This window comes from Elgaria multicarinata, chromosome 3 (genome assembly GCF_023053635.1).
Source record: "Elgaria multicarinata webbii isolate HBS135686 ecotype San Diego chromosome 3, rElgMul1.1.pri, whole genome shotgun sequence".
In the NCBI taxonomy this organism is placed as follows: Eukaryota; Metazoa; Chordata; class Lepidosauria; order Squamata; family Anguidae; genus Elgaria; species Elgaria multicarinata.
The window spans coordinates 52,301,558-52,325,273 of NC_086173.1; the positions used below are offsets into that span (position 1 = coordinate 52,301,558).

General features: G+C 39.5%; 1 protein-coding gene across 2 annotated transcripts in view; it reads right to left on the reverse strand.

The window, feature by feature from the left end:
* Positions 1-300: 300 nt before the first annotated feature.
* The window catches only part of GRB2 (growth factor receptor bound protein 2), a 63,018-nt gene continuing 39,602 nt past the window's right edge, over positions 301-23,716 (reverse strand). For both annotated transcript variants that reach the window (XM_063120273.1, XM_063120274.1), the window contains 4 exons: positions 12,395-12,492; positions 6,789-6,911; positions 5,657-5,825; positions 301-2,482 (listed from right to left, as the gene is read on the reverse strand). In XM_063120273.1, the coding sequence (XP_062976343.1) occupies positions 2,297-2,482; positions 5,657-5,825; positions 6,789-6,911; positions 12,395-12,492 (576 nt within the window). In that variant the 3' untranslated portion in view covers positions 301-2,296. The remainder of the gene's footprint in view (positions 2,483-5,656; positions 5,826-6,788; positions 6,912-12,394; positions 12,493-23,716) is intronic.

Genomic DNA, 23,716 nt, shown 5'->3' on the forward strand with positions numbered 1-23,716 from the left:
CTCTGAAGTAATTATATTGAGAAGTTCACCACAGTCTGAAGTATCAGCATCTTCTGGAATTTAGGTAAAATTTAAGATCAGAACTGCATGGTTGAAGAGAAATATTGTACTGTTTTACACATTTCTTTCATCTATTGTGAGTTCTGAGTTCTTACCTACCTTTAACGTATGTATGGTACATTAGAATTCAACACTAAATAGCTGAGATTTTGGCTGGGTGAAATCTTTGAAGGTACGAAAAATTCCAGTTTACTGATTCTTTAGACTTGGTCATTAAATTAACAGAAAAAGACACTAATATTCAAGTGAAGAATTCGTTGTATATTTATTATTCACAGTTAATTACTATCTACCAAATGCTGCTGCTGAGTTAAAGGATTACGTACATAGGCCTGTTTTTATTTAAACACTGATTTTTAATATATATATACACACAAGACATTATGTCTGCAAGGCTGCATGATATACACCAATTCCAAAATAAGAAAACAATCAAATGGTCCAAGTGTAGAATGCCATAGATTCCTTTTCCAATCATTTTAGAAAGAAGAAAGTAGGGGGAGGGGGAGAGAGAAAGATAGCTAGCAAGGAGAGGGTGAGAAATTAACACGCTACAGGATAGCTTTTTCTTTCATCTGCTGGGAGAAACGGAAGTGTAAGGCAGAGTCCATCTCAGGAATAACACACTTGTAACACTTAGTATAAAAAGGCACCCGCCAGCACAGGAATTTCTCCATCTCAGCAGAACAGGAGATCTCTGTGGTGGCTTTGGGATCTGTGGTTGGGATGAACGTTTCGGCCACATGGCTCAGCAAAAGGAAATAAGGTGAGTATTGGCACAAGAGCTCTGCAGGTTGCTCTCCTGTCTTGAATCCAAACCCATTCATAAGACCATGAACGGCATTAGTGAGTTTCATCAGGGGATACAATGTTGAAATACAATTCCCCACACAGCCTGCTGTGAACTGGGAGTAAGGAACATAACTCCTCCAACTATGGTAACGCTGGCATGAGGAGATAGGGAATTGCAGGAGTACAACAAAACATACCAAATTCCCTCTCTTTGACAACTGATTGCAATTTTGAGCCAGCCAGCTAAAAGGGGAACTGGATTGCATATCACCAAGCATCATGTTCAAACATTCCGTAAGAAATTTAAGTATGATTAAGCACAACTTTGTGAGCCCTCCCTGCAATGTTTTTGGGGAAAGTAGCTATATATTTCAGAGGACATTCCAAAATATTCAGCCTCCTCTATATGGCAGCTTCATACAATATGCCACATTTTTCATACTGGTACAATCTTCTTTCTCTGTATTTCAAGGGCCCCTAGCGGCAGGTCCTAGCCCTGCCTCTTATACAACATTTATGCCTTTCCCCACCTACCAATAAAGAATATCAGAGACTTATACACATTTTAAAGCTCCATATGGATTATGGAGATCTTTGTATTTAATAATAAAGCTACAACCCTCCCATTCAACCCCTTCAATATTTACATAAAAGCAGGGGGGGGGGGAATCTGAAAGCTCTGGACTGTCCTTTTAACTTAAAAAATAAGGAAATGAGGGAAAGGCACTAATGGAAAAATTGGAGAATGTGCTCAACCACACACTTAAGAAAAAATTAAAAACCTGTCATGGTTAATGAGAACATGATCTGGCTGTAGTACAGAATTTCTCAGAATAGCCTGCAAACTGTTTGTGTGTGGGTAACCCCCCACACTGTCTTCCCTCTGCTCTGGAGCTGCTGGGATTTCAGATGGAAGGGTATCAAAGAACAAACATTAAGACCCTATCTTACCCAGGCAAAATACTGAAGGCAAAAGCAGAATTGGCATGTGTGCGTTGTTATTAAATGGATTTGGTTCCTCTCTCAGTCCCTTCAGGAAGGCTGTTTGTGTAAATAGCAAACATCAGCAGAGCTTCCCCCCCACTTCCTTTAATGGCATAGCATGGACTTCATATAGCATTAAAACTTCATGCACTGATGAAACTGGTGTGTCAGTGTTGGGGGAGAAAGGACGAGCGAACAAAAGGGGCCACCCAGAAGTAACCAAAGAAATCTGTTAATATCTATTTTAATTTAAAGGTTAAGTTTTGCCGCGTAAGTTGGACCCTTCTCCTGTCCCCTCCCCACAAAGTTCCATACTGAGTGGAAAAAAGTGTTCCCTCTCATGCAGAGAGGTGACTCAGATTTTATGGCCTGATGACTGGAGATCACTGGCTGCTGTTAAATTCTGAATGTGCATTTTACTGTTTCTCCTGTTTCCTTAAATAATCTTTAATAATTTGCTCTAGATGTTGTGGTTCACTGGGGTCACGTAGTTGCGTGGAAACATCCCTGTTTGTCCATGGCAGGCTCCCTTCCACCAATTGGGGTCAGAATTGTCAAGGACTTGGATAAAGTCTCCACGGCGGAAGCCCAGCTCACCTTCCTCCTGAGGGTCGAAATCAAAAAGAGCCTGAACGTATGTGGGTTGCTGTAGAGGAAAGAAAACAAAGTAGAGTTACTAGATGCCATAGAGTAGATACATTTAAGGCTGTTTATACTAACTAGAGAAACCCTTTCCCTTGACAGTACTGGATTCATGAGATCTGGGTTCTAGTCCCCACTCGGCCATGGAAGCTCACTGGGTGATTTTGAGCCAGTTACTGACTCCCAACCTAACCTACCTCACAGGATTATTTTGGGGATGAAATGGAGAGGACCACCACCATGTAAGCCTGCCTAGGTTTTCTTGCAAGAAGAAAAATAATGAGATATAAATGTAATAATAAATTAATTAAAAGTATCAAGAATTATTGGTTGAATTGTGTGTTCCAAATTAACTATTTTCAGAAACAGGAACTGCAATAGATCCTGTCTATTTGTAGAAATAGATTTGCTGGTAAACATTTCGTAGTAAACATTATGCCAAGATTTGATCTTATAACAAACTAGGGCCATCAAAAAAGCCGTGCACGAGTATGTGCATTTTTGAATTCTTAAAGACAATGTGTCCAAACAAATAAATCTCAGCATCTTACTAACAGTCTTTAGCATCTTACTGACAAAATGTGATTTTGCTATGAATCAAGTTATTGCTTTAAGTACAAAGTCTTTTCAAAAGTACCCAGTTATTTTAAAAAAAATACAATGGAGCTGATATTTCATGGCAATGGGTAGATTCACATCAACTCAAATTGTCAAACATGATGAAAGTCAGTCTTCCTTTGGCATCACCGTCATCCCCCTCTCTCGTCTGAATTTCATGATTTTAAAGAGGAGCAATTTTTGTATTATCACATGAAATAATCAAAGCATTACTTTCTTGTATGTTCTAGCTTTCCAATATTCTGTTTACTTTGTCATTTCATTTATTTGATGTGATCCAACAATCCTGTAGATCAATGCCTTCTAAATTCAAAGATTAGCTACAAAATGCTCTGCCTTTGCAATGATCCAGTACAGGACAGAGCATAGCTGTCTCTTTGTGAAGAGACAAATCCACAAATTTCAAATGCCTTTTTGTTGTATGGGTTCACTTAAGGCACCCACACCTACATGAATGAAAAAGTTCCATATGCCATTATCTTCAGTTATCTAGAACACCATATTTTGAGTATGTGAACAGAAGCTTCAGAGAAGTGTGAAATGTAGATTTCTTATATCATCAACTGTGGTGTTCTTCCGGATAGGCTCTGTGGATTGGGGGCATTGAACTTTATTGGCTCTGCTCCGATTTGGATGGTTGACCACATGGCATTTACACAAGATTCTATCTAATCTCAGATGCATTTTGATATCTACATCAAACTGCTGACTGCATCAGCCAGAGATTTAGAGTGAAGTGCCATCAGTATGCTGACAACACACAGCTCTACTTCTCCCTTTCATCAGATTCAGGGTGAGGCAGTAGAAATGCTAAATTGATATTTGCGATCAGTCATGAACTGAATGAGGGCCAATAAACTGAAAATTTATTTATTTATTTATTTATTTATTTAAAGTATTTATATCCCGCCCTATATCACTAAAATCTCAGGGCGGCATACAGATAAAAGCATACAGTATAAAACAATAAATATACACAGTTAAAAACAAATTAAACCATTTAATCCAGCTAAAACAGAGTTACTTTTGATAGGCGGTTTGTCTGACCAGAAAGGTAATGCTCAATCTGTTTTGAACATGGTTGCCCTCCCTATGAACAACCAGCCTTGCAGTTTATAATGCAGATCAATATTGTCACTAGCAGTCCAAGTGACACCTGTGGCACACAATGCCTTGCCTTCCACCAACTACCACTGATGATCCTTCTGGACAGAGAGAACTCTGGCCAGTAATCCATGCACTGGCAACTTTAGATTACTGCAATGCATTGAATATGGGGCTGATTTTCAGAAACCACAAAATGTGACTACAAAATATAGCAGTTGGATTACTAACTGGGACCAGTTATAGAGATCCTATTTAATCAATATCCAAAACAGCTGAATTAGCTGTCAGTCCACTTCTGGCTGGGCATAATTCAAAGTGTTGGCTGCTATTTTCTATTTATTTATTTAAAACACTTCTAGGCTGCCTTTCAATGCAGAATCCCTCCTAAGGCAGCATACCACAATAAAATGCATATAATAAAATTCATATAATAAAGTGTTGTGTTAATAAAAACTGAAAATGTTCCAAAAAACAACAAACACCATCATATGACAGAACTTACAACCCAGTTGCAGCTCCAACCCAATCTGATAAACACAACCAGGAGAAAGCCAGAGTGAACAAGCAAGCCTTCAGGCCCTTCTTAAAAGCCTGCAATAATGGGATCTGCTGGACTCCTGATTGCAACTTATTCCAAAGTTGTGGGGCCACTGCGGAAAATGGCCTGGAAAGCCCTAAATGGCTTGGAAATGAAGGGTCGCCTTCTACCACATGAACTTGCCCAAAACCTGTGTTCATCTTCAGAGGCCCAGCTCCATGTTCTCCACCCCATCATCTGAAACTAGGTTGACAGTAAACAGGGAGCTTGTCGCTATGGCTGTATCACCACATATTTTTGAATGCCCTCACCTGAGAATAGTGCCCAGTCTGATGTATTTTAATGTGCTCAGGCATTTGAGCATACTGAGTTGCATCCAAGCAGAAGGAAGTTTCATGTAAGAGAATTCCCTGCCCCTCTTCCCTACTGCAGGCTGGCGCACTCCCAAAAAACTTCTCCTGCAGGTCAGGGAACTCTTGATAACAGCGTAGGATGGAGTGTGGTGTGGATGTTCTTACCTACATCTATGTAGATGTTTTATTTTAGTGTTCTGCTTGGCATTATTGGCCATGTGGTCACTGCTCTCTATTTTAAAAAAAATCAATTTCACGGTAATTGTTTTATTATGCAATCTGTACAACATCCTGGAAGCTTTGTATTAAAGGGTGGCTTATTAATTTTCTAAATGTGGCACCCTTATCCAGGAGAGAAGAAACTGTAAAACATTTAATTCATCTTAATGAAGTACAAAACATGCATTCTGCCTTTCTACAGTGGAAGGCATTTCTGCCTTTCTACTGCCTTTCCACACACCCCAAAAACCATACAACTAAATACAGATTTGCACAAGTTTATCACTGAGGAATGAGACTACAAAAATGGAAATGGGACAGAACTCCAATGATCTTACTTTACCTGAGGCACCTGCTCAATATCCCGGAGGAATATCTGTTGATTCCTGGAGACAGAGGTTGATCTGTGATAGTCGACCAACTCATTCAGAGAATTGAATTTTACTACCCAGAGGAAGTACTTGCCAGCCCCGTCTCGAAGCACCTTGAAGTGCTGTACATCATTTCCAAATCTAAGAAGAGAAGAATATTCCCACACTTATTTATTCCTCTAACTTTTATACCAGATGCATGAGAGATATTGTCTTCCGCTGCTAAAGCAAACTTTTTTTTTTTACACATACACGGCTATCAGTACTTCTGTCAATGGCATACAAATATGGATTTAAGGGACTCTTCAACAGCAGGTGGCAATACTGTGTGAGGAGAAGTCAGTGAGTGTCCAGATGTTCAATGATAATAAATGCATATATATAGTGAAGGCATAAACTGTTTGAAATGGAATTGGTTTGGTTATTGTGAATTCTTGGGATTCTCATTTGTATCAAAGGTTTATTCATTATTGTGTATGAGATGAACGCTTGAGACCAACACTTAGAGCTGTTACATGTGAGGCCTAGTCACAAGGTCCAAAACATAGCAGCAGCATGTTACTATACTTGGATAGCCAGGAAAGCTTCCTAGGGCCTTAAGTTTTAGAAGACTGCAGAGCAGACCGTGGCACTTTCTGAATGGCTTTTTCTGTGGTTAATGCACCTTATTTGGAGACAGGTACCTTACTGCAGCTTACCTCTTGAGATAAGAAGTCTGTGAGGTCAAGCTAGCAGTAATAAGATTTTACAACCAATGTGGCACTCTGCCACCTCACCAGTCCCAATAGCAAGAGCAGTCAAGTTAAAAGCTTGATTTTCAAGAAAGAAAGCAATCAATAGTAGGAAAATAGAGGAAGCAGGTCAATCAATTAGCATCCCGTATAACTGCTCGATAACCATTCAAATTAAGCCCACTTTCTTACTACAGACAAGCCAATGCTAACTCTACACTGGAAGTGTCAGGGTCTTGAGGCAGGGAAAAAAGGACTAGATTATGTGACTGAAATCAATAGTACAAATTAGGGGAATAATTCAAATCTGCTTAATTCACCTGGGGTTGGAGTGCAAAATGTGATTACCAACCAGCTATAATATAATACTCACTTGACAGAGAGGGAGAAGTCTCCAGGGGCACTCTCACTCTCCCTGATGAGGAAGGCACCATCATGTCTCTGTTTGCCCAACATCTCCTCAGCCTTTGCTCGGGGGATCTTTCCAAAAAACCACCTGTGCAAACAGATAGTTGAAAATTAAGCTCAACTCAAACTCCATGAGAAGGGCAAGCTCTGTATATGTTCATAGCTAGGCAGCAATCTGACATATAACAAAATACCTTTGTACCTCTATTACGCTTAAATAACTTTATTACGCCAACGAAAAGATCACCAAAATGTGCAAGCTTTTGAGGTTTCCAGATCTCTTCATCAGGCAAGATGTTACAAGAAGCAGGTTTGGCAGGGTGGGGTGATGTGTGTGAAATGGGCAGGAGAGAAACTTGACTAGATGGTGAAGTCAGTGTTTGCATGTTCAGAGTCCCAAGACGAAATGGGGGAGGAAGGTTCTGCAGACATTCAAATTAGGCTCTGAGGTTGTGTGATTATTACAAAGTTGGACCTAGAGCTGCCCCTAGGGTCACTAGGAACCAGAAAAGGGGAAATGTTGGATTCCTATTTTGAAATATAAAATCCAGCTATTACTCAGACATATTTCATCCTGGACAAAGCACCAAGGCCCCTTTTACCAATGTAATTTTATCTACAGCAAAAAGATTCATGATTAGCATGAATTCATGATTAGCATTCATGATTATATTCATGTTTCAGACAAAAGAAGAGTGATGCGATTCACAGGCCTGAAAGCCCATGTTACATGCAGATTGCCATACACATTCTGGGCTCCCCCCTTAGGTTTTCCAAGGAAGAAGCTGCCTGCAACTCTGACTTAGATTGAAAAGCAACCTTTTATATTTACCTATACACCTCAAGGGAATCACACTGGGAGCTGCTGTCTAAAAGCCTGGGTACACATACAGATCTGGGGTTCACAGCCAATGTCCTAACAAGGTTACATCGCTCCCTTTCCATGCGCATGTTGGCTCCAGTTCCTGGCTCAAACTTGGCAACCACAATTTCAGCCAAACATCACCAAGGAACCTCTGAATAAGTTTGTGGCTAGTCACTATGGAGCCATGTTATGCAGAGCTCAATTTGTTTCACATTCAGCATGTGGAGCATGTCAACAGAATGTAATTTTAGGCATGCTTCCTTATTACTGGAGTCAGCCAATTCAAAACCACACAGTGCTCTTTTACCAATGGGCAAAGCAAACTGTTTGGAAGCCAAAGATTACACACTGCATTAAATAAAAAGATAGGCTGATTTTGTGATGTGTTCAGCTCCTTTAAACACTGCGCTTGCTAGGCTAATTTGTGATGCCTAAAAGCCACTTTATTTTTTTTTATAACCAGAGGTATCCTGAAATAAGGTGTGCCCCAAGTTTACCAAGAGGCAAATGCCTTTATCTTTCATATTGGCCCAAATATCACTGTGTCAAAACCTTTCCGTTTCATTCCAAAGTATCTCTGGCCTATGGAAGATCTTCCTGATTGGATGGGTTCGTGGAATTTAATTAGGTAAATGAAAATAATAAATTTAATACTTGCTGTGCTTTAGTCTGATTTTACTAGTTATTTTCAGCAAGTTTATACTACTCATAATCTCTACAATGGACAAAAAAGATGAATCTTATAGATTTCCTGAGCTTGGGATACTAATGTGGAAACAAGCTGCTACTTATAGCATACGGGCCATTACAATGAGTATTAGCTTATCCTTACTAAATTTGTTAAACTTCATTCAGTGTTTCAAAAGGGCACCTATATTGAAGTTTTGTTTCCATACAAATGTAAATGTAACCAATTAATTTACAACTCAAACAGCTAATTATTAATAAAGTAAATTTAATTAGTTGGCTTGACAGCCTTAGTATGACTCCACACAGAAATTAAGCCTAAGTAGCTATGAGTGGATTTGGGCATTGTTAACCTCGCCCTGCTTAGATAGTACGCTACTTAGGGCAGGGACGTGTCTGTTGCATATAGTACTCTGTAATTATCTACTTCATTATTTGAATAAGGGCTAAAGCAGGGATGGGGAACTGCTGCCCCCCAGGCTGGATTCAGTCTGCAGTGCCTCCTCATCTGGCCCACAGCCTCTCCTTCCGAGCTCTGGCCCTTCCTCCTTCGTCTCACAAAAGAGCTGCATGATCTTGCTTTGCAAACACTGCACAATCAGCTGTTTGTAATGGGGAAGTTTTTTCAGGAAGAAAATCTTATATGTGGCGGGGGGGGGGTAAGAGAGAGAGAGAAAAAGAGAGAGAGAGAGAGAGAAAGAGAGAGAAAGAAAGAGAGAGAGAGTAAGACAGAGAGAGAAAGAGAGACAGACAGACAGAGAGAGAGAGAAAGAGAGTGAGAGGGGATATTTGTGGGGGGATATTGACGGGCAGACGTGGCCAAAGCTACCTGCAGTTGTTCCTTTCATCTCCTGGATTGTTCCTTTCATCTCTTAGATTGTTTTCTAAGTATTTCTGGTCATAATCACTCATCCTTTTAAAACTTGATTTTGTTCTGACTTTATACTGTTAGTTTTACCCTACCCAGTGCCTGTTTACCCTACCCTGTGCCTGTTTGCATTCTCTTCCCCTCCTTATTGTTTTATTATGACTTTATTAGAATGTAAGCCTATGTGGCAGGGTCTTGCTATTTACTGTTTTACTCTGTACAGCACCATGTACATTGATGGTGCTATATAAATAAATAAATAAATAAATAAATAATAATAATAATAATAATAATCCATATGAACCCAACATATGTTTCACCCCGTGGTGATTTTTCTTCCTCGCCCATTCCCCTCACTTGCTTTGGCATGGAAAGCAAAGTCCTATCCTTTGGGAAATGGAAAATTTTACTTGGTATGATCTCTGTGTATGATACATAGGAAGTGCAGCGGTACCTCCAGGGCCAGACCATAGGGTGTAGGTCCAGGACCTCGTGATCCACGGGCCCCCTCAAAATAACCCCGCAGATAGGCAACAATGATGGCGGGGCAAGTGAAAGCACACAATAAAGAAAGCGCTGCACTGGCCTCCAGTCATGCACTATTTTAAATCAAAGTATTTTCCAAAGTGGCAGCTAAATAAACCAATCAACTTGCTGCCTTTGCGATCACATGGACAATGAGAGCACTGGAATGGTGAGCACCCTGCCTCCCGGCCATTCTTTATTGGACGTGTACTCCCAAAGCAGCATCTGATTGGTTCAGCTCACTGTCTTCTCACACTTGGGAAAATATTTTGATTTAAAATGGCCCATGGCTGCAGCCCTCCTGGCTGGTGCAGCGCTTTCATTTACTGCATGCCATGATTTGCCTGGCTACCACTGCTGCCTCTCTGGGGCTGGTTTGGTGCACCCCTGCCACCATCACCTGCTCTGGTGCTAGTGAAGAGGAAAGGGAAGACATTGGGGGTAAAGAGACTGGAGAAGAATTGGACCAATTGGTCCCTTCACCCCCCCCTTTCCCCCAAAAACCTTTTACAGAGGTTGTTGGGCATGCCACTGCTTGGCTCTGACAAACTCTGTAAAATGTTTTGAAAAAAGAAAGAAAAGGGGGCTGCTTGTTCCCTTCTTGTTGCTGCCTGTGAAATGGGGTGGGGCCAGGGAGAGAAAGAGTGCAGCACAGCAAGTGGTGGTGGAGGGAAGAGGGCATCTTCCCCAGGGCCTCCTCAAATCTGGCAGTGCCACTAGGAAGGGGAATGCATTCGTTCAAACCAGAGGATCTGGATGAGTAATAATTTGGGCGGGGGAGGTGAAGTCTGATTGGAGACTATCTCTGGGTAGGATATTAATTTATAGGAATAAACTAGCTGAAGAGGATCTGGGTAACAGAGAAAGAGCGAGGAAAAGAAAAGTGGGCGGCCCCACCTACTGCTGGCATGTGGTTCCCAACAGATTACTCCGAGGGAATGTAGCCCTCGACAGAAAAAAAAAGTCCAGAGTCAAGTTAGATTCTATTATCTTACTTGTGGGCAAATTCACAGTCCACTTGTATTGATGAAATGGCATTGATTTCAATGGGGCCCTACTAACACTTACTTTGTTTATTACTTTGTTTTTAATACTGTTTTATATTTTATTGCTCTGTGTATTTTAATTTTTTTCTTTCCAGGGTGGCCTATGAATCATCTACATTAAAAAAATACCTTCCTGCTGGTTTTTCCTTTCGTGCAGAAAGAGGAAGACATGCGTTTTTTACAGACTAACATGCTTTCAAGAACAAACAAGAATATCTCACAGACTGCATGGGATTCAGCAAAGAAGTCCAAGCAGTTCTTTTATTACTCTGTTTCCTCACAAAGACAACAAGGAGAGCTTTGGCTATGGGGTGGTATAAAAATGTAATCAATCAATCAATAAACAAATGTGGCAGCAGTACTGGGTGAAATATTCATCAAGGAAAGGGACCAAGAGCAACTTGTAGGCTAGGAGAATCAGAAGCATTTGTTTCAATAGAGCAAAAGAGAGAAGATATAAGTGGAAGGTACCGAAAATGAATGGCAAAGGTGGGTTTCAAAATTAGATTTCCATTGGATCTATTCCTTTAGTGAAAACGTTTCAAGGCCGACATTTCACAAACAATTATGTATGCTTCTCTCTATACAGGCCATGCACTTAAGAGATTTTCCAGCAATGATTTCTTTGCAAGATTTTAACAAACAGGAACTTGTCTTCATTAAATATCCTCAATACCGAGACTGTAGTATTTAACAGAGTGAGTTATTTATTGCTCAAAATCAGTTGAAAGCAAGAGGACTATAAGTTGGTACACCTAATCTGTTAAAGATATTGCACCACAACAGCTAACAAAGAGCACATTAAGGTTTTCTATAGGCTACTAAGAACAACATTCTCATTGAGGAAGGGAAGAAAAGTGCAGGCAAGAATTTCAGACCAATGAAGTGTGTAGTATTCTCACAAGTTTCCTTTTGAATAGCTAATATTACGACATCAGAGTCAAATATTATGCTGGGTGAAGTGAAGGCTGTCTAGGCAAAACAAAAAACCCTGGGTTTTACTTCTGATCCTGCAAGGCTTGCAATGAATGCACTCATTGGGAACACAAATTCACATGGCCATTCCCTTGCTGGCAATATCAACAACGAATACTACTACTAGCTTCATTTTATGTTAAATTTAGCTTGATGCCACCTACAATATGGTCACAGTATATCTGAATGGCACTATTTACTTATGATTGTATTGATGGGTCTCATGAGTACGAAAATGTGAGATACTCAAGATGTTTTTGAGACACACAGTTCAGAAGGCACATACTAAACTTCTGCACTGACATCTACAGACTTTGGAGTGAACTTGGCTGGATTTGGCCCCCATGCTGAGTGGTGCCCAGCAGGGAGTTCTGACAGAGTAGCTTCTTACTTTGCTTTATAAAACTCCGATTACTAAACTACATTTGTCAGCCTCATTGTATGATCGCTAGTACTAATTAAAAGTTTGATTATGTTTTCTTTGCAGAACCACTTTAAAAGGAGAAGTGCAGTGGGGATCTCTTCTTTTAAGGCCTTACCCTTCCCATCCTAACTCAGGCAGTAAGCATGCCAAACACACAAGGAAGTCATGATATTTTACTTACGTATGTGGTTTCATTTCAATATAATTTTTTGGAATGAAGCCATCTTTGCCATTGAGCTCTGCCTTGTACCAATTTTGATCACATTCTTCATTCAAAACCTAAGGGAAGGGGAGGGGAGAAAGAACGAAAAGATTAAATTTCTGAATGACATGCTGTTGACTCACCTATTCAAGCCTGCTTTGCTAACAGACAACTAGTTCCCATCTCTTGTTCTACTTCAATAGCTGAAGTGGTCAGAAGTGAGAGAGGAAGAAACTTAATTTTCTAAGTTATGTAATTCAGTGGGATAATTGAATACACACCTAACCTGTGAGTTTCATATTTAATCTTTCAATAAGGCTTGTCACTTATAGTTTGACTGACATAAATGAGACATTTGAAAACCAAGCCGTATTTTGAAACTCACTATGAAACATAGAACAAAGCAGGACATGGTGCACCAGTTGCTGGGGAACATGGGTGGGAGGGTGCTGTTGCACCATGTCCTGCTTTGTTGGTCCCTGATCAATAGCTGGTTGGCCACTGTGTGAACAGAGTGCTGAACTAGATGGACTCTGGGTCTGATCCAACATGGCACGTCTTATGTTCTGAATTAACTGAGATAAAGAAAGCATGTCTTCAGTATTCTAAAAGAGTAAGGGACTGGTACATCCCCCACATACAATGCTAGGCTGTATTACCTTTAAGAGTCCATTGCATGATATATACCAAACTATTTTATTGCCTATTATAGCCATTCTTGAATCACACTGTGTATCTTCAGTCATGAAGCCTATATCTCAGAACTGTTTCACATGTTAAAGCAATTCACATTTTTTGCTTTTCATTGAATTCTTGTCTCATCCAAAAAGGGAACTTCTACATTTCCCCAGCTATGGAATAGAAAGACTGCATACAGATTTGAAACCCTTGAGGAGGAGTGATGTGGGTTTTCCAGAAAATTTTGAACTAGAAAGTTTTCTGATTCCCCAGAGAGTAGTTTGCTTGAATTTAATAAACAAAACCCCATTGTCTTTTTTATTCCAAAGCACCAAAATATCTGACCTCAAATATTTGGGGTTGGACGATGGGGAAATTGAAGTATATTTAATGTGCTTTAAATATTACATCCTGTAGACATTTTTATTGGAATTCTTGTAAAATTATAAAACTGAAAGATAAATAGCATATACTCCCCTAACATTGTTTAAATGTAAGACAAAGACAAAGGCACTGAACATTGACACACTAAATACATTTTAGTAACCCAAAAAACTGTGCATGATATACTGACAATCATTCATATGTTTCAACAGAGTTCAACCACTGAGGTTGTTGGGGCACCTTCAGTTTCACTCTCACAACCTATTAGTTCTATTTCACACTGAAATATATGTAAACTAATATATGTAATATATGTAAACATTTAATATATGTAAACTAATAGTTCACATATATTAAATGACATATATGTATTCTCTTACATACTTGCTAGAGATGATCGCCAGAAAAACATTAATTACAACTTTAAACTGCCATGTTTGCCTAATATTGTATTTGTAATTGGCATCCATTCATTGTTACTAATGAACATGAAAAAATATCCCCAGAAAAATAAGACACTGCAAATTTTTCTACCCCACATCACTGATAAGGACTTTATTTTCAACCTAAGAGGGCATATACCATACAGAAGCACAAGCTACCTTCACACATGTTATTATTATTATTGTTGTTGTTGTTGTTGTTGTTGTTGTAGTTTTTTGGCCATACTTTTTTTAGAATTAGGGTGGGGGGTAATTTACAACAGAAAAAATCTACTTCTATAGCACTATGTAAAGATCACTTGCCATTTATGTATTTAATTTATTTAATTACATTTATATACCGCCCCATAGCCAAAGCTCTCTGGGCGGTTTACAAAAGTTAAAATTAGACCTTAATTAGACTTAACAAGAGGCCTTGCATTTTTCTCTGGTTTAATCTTATTCAAATATATAATATATACTGAAACCTTGTTAGACATCAGCAAAAACATTCTCAAGGAAATGGTACTATACAGAAGTATGCCTCTGGGAAGCCAGAGTATCCTACAACATTTTCCACACACAAAGAATATGTCAGTAAACCCTTAAAAAGGCACACTGCTACAAGTTTTCAAGAGTTTCATAGATGCTATATGCAAGATGATGTATGGTTCTCACTTAAGCTTTTTTACTGCATAGGTCATAGTAACCAGAGAATGCAGAAATATTTTAAAAATTATGGTCTGAAAATGGAAGAGTCTTTTAATTTGATGATCTGGCTGATGGTGAAATCTGGAATCTGAATATTAAGCTTCATCATTCTAGGAAGAGAATTCTTTCTCTTCGTAGGCGTTAGGCACGAAGTGAAAATTCCTACAGAGCTGACAGCCAAGTCAGTAATCAATCTAACCAAATTGATGGGAAATACAGCAACTGTTTCTTTTATGCTGGAACATGTGTGGTTGAGAGAAAGGATATATTTAGCATTACACTTGAACTGAGATTGCTACGTGATAGCCTTACTCTGTATTCAGCCTCTTATTAACAGTAATACTCAGAGCACCAGGACAGCAGCCTGTCAGTTTCCTCATAAGATATCTCTTATACCAAGGCATGCCCATTTGTCTCCATGGAAACAGAGAAAAGGCAGCTTTTTAATTTTCTTTTTTCTTTTTCAAATTTCAAGAGGTTCTCAAGGCCAAAATAGTTAACATATGAAATATATGTATGCATTTAATGAGCCTTGTTTGTAGTTTAAAAATAAAAGCTGAGGTGAGACTTGATCAGGATTGGGACCACTATGCACATGTGGGAGTTAACCCTTTCCCTCTAAGCCAAAACCTGGTGAAAATCTCTCTTCCCGACCTGCACAACCTGTTATTCTCTCCAAGATTTGCTATTGGCATCAGGATGGATAAAAATCACTTTGGGGTGTGTGTGTGTGTTTCCACCTGGCTCGCTAAGCCACCCTGTGAATAAGCCACGGTGGGTGGTTGTTTGCTGAACAACCCATGGGGTTCCCAAAAGGTTATTGGGGTTGCCGGGCCTCTTTCCCTCACTCCTCCAGCCAGCTCCAGCACATATCCCAGGTGTCTTTGCAATCCATCTCCTCTCCTTGTCCCAGCCTGCTCCAAATGCTACCCCTTTTCATTTCATGGCTTTTAAAAAATAATTTTTCTATGCCTTAAACATGTGCAAATGGGGTCGTAATTAATTATTGTTGTTTTTGTTCTTTCACAAGTGCGCATTTACCACTATGGGATATGTGGCCTTGCCTGGTCAATTTCCTTGTCTGTTTCAGCTGTTGAAGGGAGTAGTGAAGTGGAGTAGGTAACCTACAAGGATACTGAAAAGATGAAGTTGCATATAGACTAATTTGTGCACAGTTGCAAAGGACAAGGGGAGAAATAATAGTAAGAAAAAGGAGGGACACAGGAGTGCAATTCAGAAGCACCACAAATGGAGGAAAAAGGCGAATAGACTAAGTGCACCAAAGTGGGGATGACGACGACACACACTTCTCAGTGTCCTCCACCAATTCAACACTTCCCCAAGCTACTCCAGAAAGGGGAGATAATCACCTCTTTCCCCAACTTTTGTAGGTCATTTTGGAGCACTTGCTAGTGCAGTTATGGCGCTTCAGTGTATGTATACAAATCTCTTGACAGTAAATGGAAGGGAAATCTGTGCTCCCGCAAATTTCTAAAAACAGAAACCTTGGGAACAAGTGATGGTCCTTCCAAAGTGCTGTTTCGGCATTGGTGGAACTGGGGAAGGAAACTGGAAAAGTGGCACAGGGTGTGTGTTTTTTGCTGCTCTTGCCAAGCAGCTCTGTAGCTGATCCTGGCAACCCATGATAAAATTGGTCTCCTGGGTTTGGATGACACGACAACCCACCATGAGCATGAACTCTACAACAAGCCATGGGTTCTTCCCCCAAAATAAGCCACCCCAAAAGACGCGCCAGGTTCAGACTACGCAACAACCCATCATGGCTGGATTTTTCAAAACTATAAATTATTTTATCAGAAAAAAGTACTGTATTTCTCTCTTGCTTAAAATATAACTTAGTTACAACCAAATCTCATCATAAAGATAAAAAAGGAAAGCTAGGGAACGAGTGACAAAAATAGAAAGCTGGGGAACTTAGTTACAGTTAAATATCATCATAAACATAAAAATAAAAAAAATTACAAAGCTGGGAAGCAAGTCACAGTTCTTCCGAAGTGCTGTGACCAAGCCAGTAATGTAGAGAAGGTGGGCTATGAGGTTTAGTCCTGATCCTGCAAACCCCCAAGGTGTTATAGACACCTCTCACTTTTTGGTGCACCTGAGACTTTTGCTGCTTTCACAGTTAGTGCTGGGTTTTCGTAATACATCGGGTGCCTCCTTAGTAGAGGAAGCAGGGTATGAGGTTTGGTCCCAAACCTGCAAACCCCCAAGGTGTTACAGGCATCTCACGCTTTGGGGGCACTCTGAACTTTTTACTGCGCAAGGGGTCGATGGTGGATTGGGTGCCTTCCAACGAAGGCCTTAGCATGACCTAAGGTTTATCCCGGGATCATCCCAGGGTCATCCCTGTTCATGTAAATGACACACAGGATATCCTGGGAGCAGGCAGGGACGACCCCAGGATAAACCTTAGGTCTAGCTAAGGTCCAAGAGAGGCTATGTATGGAGTGTGGTCCCAAGCCTGCAACCCCCCAAGATTTTCTAGCCACTTTCCCCTTTTGGGAGCATTCAGCATTGCCTCCCCTCTGGGATTTAATGGTGAGTCAAGTTACATCCAGTAACTTACTAAGGTACTCATAGTAGCTTATTAGCGTGCTTGTGTGGCAGAGGATCATGGGCTATTTAAAAAATAAGCTACTATGAGTGGGCTATTGTGACATCTGAGTGCATCCTAAGGTTTGCAGTGCTTGTTGCTCTGCCTCCAGGCCCTTAACTGGAACAGACTCAGCTTAAGATGAATGACTGGGCTCTGCAAGAGAAGGTCTAGTCTTAATGGAACCATTTTGTGGTGACATGAGTAGCCATTCTGGAAACATTGCTGATAAGATTGCCTCTCCCACACCCTATCTGCAGAAAACTCTGAATAAGAAAAAAAAATGTAAAAACATACAGAAAATCTGTTGGCCATATTGGTTCAGTGCAACCATCCTGCACACTTCTGGACATCCGAACTTTGCCACCAGCAATTTTCTAAACTTGTGATAAGGTCATTTATTAATGTTCTGCATTCTATGATCCTGCATGGCTCTTCTTATGAACCACTTTGCAAAACAAAACAAAATAAAACAAAACAGAAATCTGTAAGGGCACCATAAGTGCTTTGAGAGGTCTTTAAAGAGCTGCCCTTATTCCTTTGGTGTGAGAGTTAAAATGAACTGCAGTCTCCTCACCTTCTTTCTGGGTATCCTGGGAGAGTCTGAAGGCAACACTTTTGGGGAAAACCTTAGAGGAGAATTCCTATAGAACCTTTTCTACTGTGCTTCATTTACTTATCTTCCTGTTACAAGGGATGATGGAAGCTTCCAAACAAACAGGCAAATTAGCTCTAACAGGACCACCCTCTTATAGCTCAGCTTCTTTATTAAGTAATGGAGAAGATTTCACAGATCTAAAATGCAGCAATTCTTTAAGTGCTAGGTGCTACTAGATATCTCACTGAAAGACAAGGCACAATCCCTTCTATGCTTACAGTGAAAGTGGTCTCAAAACAGGAGCACATGGCAATGTTTGGACATATAGTACTATATACAACAAGGAAAATATCCATGCCTATCCTCAACTCCTCATTGTTATCTTTTCGGCACCAGGACTTTTCTCTTTTCCCAGGCATTTAACAGCATTTAACAACACTAAATGTGTTTGTTTTTTAACTGACCCCAGAATTGTTGTTTTTAAATGGATACCGTTTTTATACTGTTTATGTTTTTGATGGTTTAAAATTTTGTATACTTTTTAATGTTCAGTTTTTAATTTTTGTAAACTGCCCAGAGAGCTTCGGCTGTGGGGCGGTATATAAATGTAATAAATCAAATCAAATCAACTCCTAACCTTTCTCCACTTGGTAAACTACATTGGGACTGAGCTTTGGACTACCTGTACTAACAGGGGTTTCACACGCACACTCGTGTTCTGCCTGCTGACCAGCCAGGTTTGGGGATAAGAGGGAGACTAGGTACGTTGTGGGGAAGGGGTGTGTGTGTTTGCACAATGTTCTGTGTCTAGCTCATCTGTTGGAGCACATCTGCACTCAGGTAGTGCACTCAATGGGATTTGGAAATGGAGAATGGCTACTGCACTGCTTCCTGCTGCCACCCTGCCTGTTAAGAGTGATAATTGGCAAGCTGTATGCACATGATGTGCTGGAACTCAGGGGTCGAGAAGAGAGGAATCCAACTGTCACTTGGGGTCTCTGACTCACTCTCTCTCTCCCGTCAATAAGGAGGAGGAGGAATAGCTTAGTTATGAAGCACCAGTTCATTTTCCTTCCCTCATTTGCAAATGGGTGTGTGGGTTGAGCGGCTATTCAAACTTGAAATGCAGAATTGCAACCTGAATATGCGTACCAAAATTTCATTCCAATGTTTTTGTGTTAAATAGTGACAAATTGAACATCAAATAGATGATTTAACCCAAATTCTTCATTACAGGACTGTCATCCATCCAGCTCTCACAGTTCTTGCAGTTTCACTCAACAGTTTTTGCTGCAATTTTGATCAGGCTTTCCAAATTGCATATGTAAGCTTGGTTAGTGTAAGACTCCTCTTTGTCAAATGTAAAATTTATGTGTAGTTCCTCTCATCTGCAATATGTTCCAGCTGTGTTGGTGCCAGCTGTAATGCAGCTTGTTAACAACTCTCTGCATAAAAAAGCTTAGCCAGCCAAAGGAAATCCATATCAGTTGGAAGAAATGTTCAAATTTATACATTAAAAATGTTCCCTGAAATTGCCACAAGTGGAATTGTTGGATTTACAAAATACCGTTTAAATGAAAAAGATTAGATTAGTTTGGGAAGGAATATATCCACATACTTGTTATGAGAGTTTCTTGTTATGCAAAAAATAAAAAAATAAAAAGTGGCTAATCCTCCAGATTAACCCTTTTTGCTGCAAGACCAACTAAATCCAGATATGTTGCTGGATTCCAAAGTTTCACACAGCAAGACTGAGATTTAAATTCTTTATTAAAGCAAGAAGAAAACTTTTGTTCTAATCATTTTAGGCCCAAACCTATTGATTACATTGCACCACAAATGTGTGAAACAGACTCTAAGGAAGGTCAGGTGGCCATTTCACTGCTCATTAGCAACTTAAATTGAATTATCACCAACAAAAACAAAGAGAATCCAAAAACTGCCCCAGAAATATATCATATAAGGAATTCCCTTCTACACCAGCAATACTTGACAAGACAGTTATATTGTATGCTCTACTTACTATCAGTAGTTTCTCTACTTCTTAAGAGATCAGAGGAGCAAATGACTTGTTGGGACTGTGATCTAGATACAAAATATCATGTAGATTACATAATATAGTTGTACCTTCCATTCTCATTCACACTACTCTAGAACAAAAATCAGGGAAGGTTTATAGCAGACAAGAAACTTACAACCATATACTTGTCTAGCATCAGAAATTACCATTTGGGGAAAATTAGAATCAATTATTTAGATTTTGATTGTCTCTCTTCACAGTCCTGCATTACCCTGGATATCACAAAGCCAAATCAAGAAGCCATTTTGTTAGTTCATTGCTTTCTGCTCCTTTTACTTGTCAAGGTGTATGTGGGCGTTTACTTGTGCAGTTCAAACCTCATCATAGTTACATGCTAATTCCAAGAAATTCCAGAACCCCATAAAGTTTCTTAAAAAGAGGAAGCAGAACATTCTAATAGACAAAGAGCTGAGATTACAATGAGTGCATTGCGCAGTCTGAGAGCACCAGCCTTTTATAACTAGCTGTAGATCTCAGGATGTTATAACGGAAACACAAGAGAGAACATCCTTCCTTATTTCAAACTCAATCTCCATTTAATAGTGGAAATTAGGAATACAGCACTTCCACAGGGAACAGGGTAAATCAGCCTTTGGTTAGATATGTCCCAGTCAAATATATGCAGTAATCCCCTATTCCTAATGTCTGCTTCGATCCAATTCTATAACTACTCTATGGCTTAAAAAGATACTTCATTTTTATGATCTGGGTACTTTACCCTCACTTTTCAAATTATAATAGAGTTGTAACCTTGTAGATTCTTGCTTCCACCTCTAAGCACCATTAAGTAGCAAGTTACCTATATGCAAAACATAACAGCCTCCTCTTGTTATAGCAACCCAAAATGTGTACACAAGCCTCTATTTATAAGTGGGTCAAGAACTTTCACATAGTAAATTAGTCCTGAGCAGGTCTGAATTTAATGAAAGATGCAAGCGAGGCGTGGGCAAGTTGTAGCCCTGTAGAAGCTTTGGCCTACAACGCCTATGATCCCCTGCCACTGGCTATGCAGGCTAGAGCTGATGGGAGTTGTAGGCCAAAACATCTAGGAAGCCCACTCCTGATGTAAGCTAAGATGTGGCTTGTGCCAGTTTTGTGATCAATTAAACTGTAGGGGTAGGCAATCTTTTTGAGCCCATGGGCACATTTGGCAATTTGAGAAACTGTCCTAGGCAGAACTACAAAATGGCTGCCATGGGAGGCATAGCTAATCACAAAGGATGCATAACCTGCCCAAAAGACTTAGTTCAAGGCAGATGTTGGGTCTGAGACCCAACACACTAAACAACACTTTTGAACCCGCAGTTTTCAGCACTAACAGAAAGGAAACTTTTTCATTCCTCTTCTTCTGTCAACAAACTCATTTCCCCCTACCATCCCTTTTTCTCACTCTGGATCATCATCCACATACTTTCTCCTACTGACTAACCACCAAATTCCTTGGCTGCTGTTGGTTAATTCATCAGCCACAGAGTCGCAAGGTAAGAGTGGTCAAAATGGTAGCTGCTGTTCTAATCCAGCTGGCAGGATAGATTTTTGGCAGCAATGGCTGATGGGATACTAGTGGGAGGACTGAGGGGGGAGAGAGGCTAGAGGATGAGTAAGTCAACTCAGTGTGGACTAATAGTCAATTCAACAATAATCCTAATCCACACAATGGTTGATTATTATCACGTTGTGTGGGGAGTACCCCCTAGATAAAAAACTGTTGAGTTGATTATTACCCCACCATAGACTATTGTGTTGTCTGAACTCAGCCTTGGTCATTAAACTGACATGCACATAACCTTTCAAAATAAAACAGGTGAGAGAAGAGTGAACCACTGCGATTATTTTATTCACGGTCATATTTAAGAGGCCTCTATCAAGAGACTGGGTTTTATAAACTTAGAACAATCTAAAGATTCATATACTTGACCAAAAAAGAACAGTAACCAAGAAAAGTTTTTAAAATATACATTGCAATTTTTAACTAAGTTACCTTGGGATCCCTATTTGGGCTGAAAAGGGACTCACAAAATTATGAATAAATAAAAAAACTATGATGCTTGAATCAGAAACAGTTTTTGTCTTTTAATTTCTCATCTAGGATCTCCAACCTAAAGAATTAATGTACATCTCTAAAACTTGCGTTTTGAGGTCATTCAAATGAATGGAAAAAAAAATTTTTTTATCTGTAGAACCACACTACAAAGACTTTGTAACATCAGGTTTAAAATCAACACACTTTGGAATTTAAATTTATTTTTAAGCAACTGACATAAAAATGCTCATAAAAATGCATTTATTGAACATTCCAGACGCCAGACATTTAACATACCTCAAAATATTAACTGTCAAGACCTCTATTTTATGGCTTTTTCACTAACAGAATTTTACACAAAAACGGCTTAGTAAAAATGAGCTTGCAAAACTGGAGGGAGATTTACCTGGATGTATATTTAAAAAGAAGTAAAAAAGACCCTAACATTGTCATTCCCAGCTATTGCTACCTCTGCAGCTATTCAGGAAGGGGTTAAAGCAAGGAGTTCTCCCCAAACCTATAACACTTAACAGAATGAGATCAGTATAATAGGATTACTATAATCTGCCTCACACATATACAGCTGGGGTTTTGCCTAATCACTCCATTCCAAGACAAATGGAGAAGCATGACAGAGATAACAAGCCAATTTCTTAGAATAAGCAGCTTTTCTAGGTTTTCCTTCCCTCACCACCCTAAAGCAAGTCAACATGTTTTGCCAGCTCCTTCCCTTTTTTGACCAATCTGAAACTGTTTTGTGTACTGCCCCCAAAACTAGGAAAACTCAGTTTCACACACATAAGTCTTTCATTAGCTATGTAGCAGAAATCAATGACTTCTGTTTGGCCAAATGCTAAAATATTATTACAGATTTCAATGTAACCATTTCTTATTAAAATCAAGCAAGAGAAGCATCCACTCTAAGTGACGGGCTGATACACAAAACTCAAAGTTTGCACGTAAGCATGACGTCATATCATATAGGATGAAATTGCTGCTCAAGAAGACGACCCTAAACACTTCCTTGTGTAAACACTTTTTTCAGGTGTTTGCCTCATAGACGTTAAATAAGAGTGGGGAGAGCGTGAAGAAAGGAAAGAGGCAAGGGATTTTATACAGTTAAAAGATAGCTGAAATATATAATGTTAAATACACATTTAAAGAATCTTGTTCATTGTACACTTACAAAGCCAATACAAACTTAAGGGGTAAAGATGGGGAAAGTAGCTATGAATAAAATATAGTTTTCTGTCTGCTTCGTTGGGAAAGTTAACAAATGAAACCGACAGAAAACTATATTTTATTCAGAACTCATTTGCAGACCTTGATCAAGTTAGGAGGGTTGAACAAATGTGAAGGTTTTGCCTCTTAACATTCTCTTAGTACATCAAGTGCAGTAGCAATATGATTTCTCCATACTACTACTACTAATATCTAACAAAATAGAATAATATTCTAATAGAATAATATTTTGTTAATATTTTGTTAATGTCTGTAACAGTGGGACATACTGGTATACTGTTTCTATCTGTGCCTCAACCTGTTAACTGCGGGCACATGGCTCAGGTTTTTCACTATTTCTCCAACTTTCTCCAGTTACCTTCCTTTCCCATATAAAGACAATACCAAGACAATATTATTTGGAGATGTAGATAAAGCAAGTAAGTTCATTTTGTTTTGCTTAAGAGCGTAAAGCAAATGGGATTGATAGCTGCCCACAACAATACAGCAAAGGAGGCTTTCAAAACAGCCAGCGACAGCTTTCGCAATTAAAATGCATATGAAATGTAG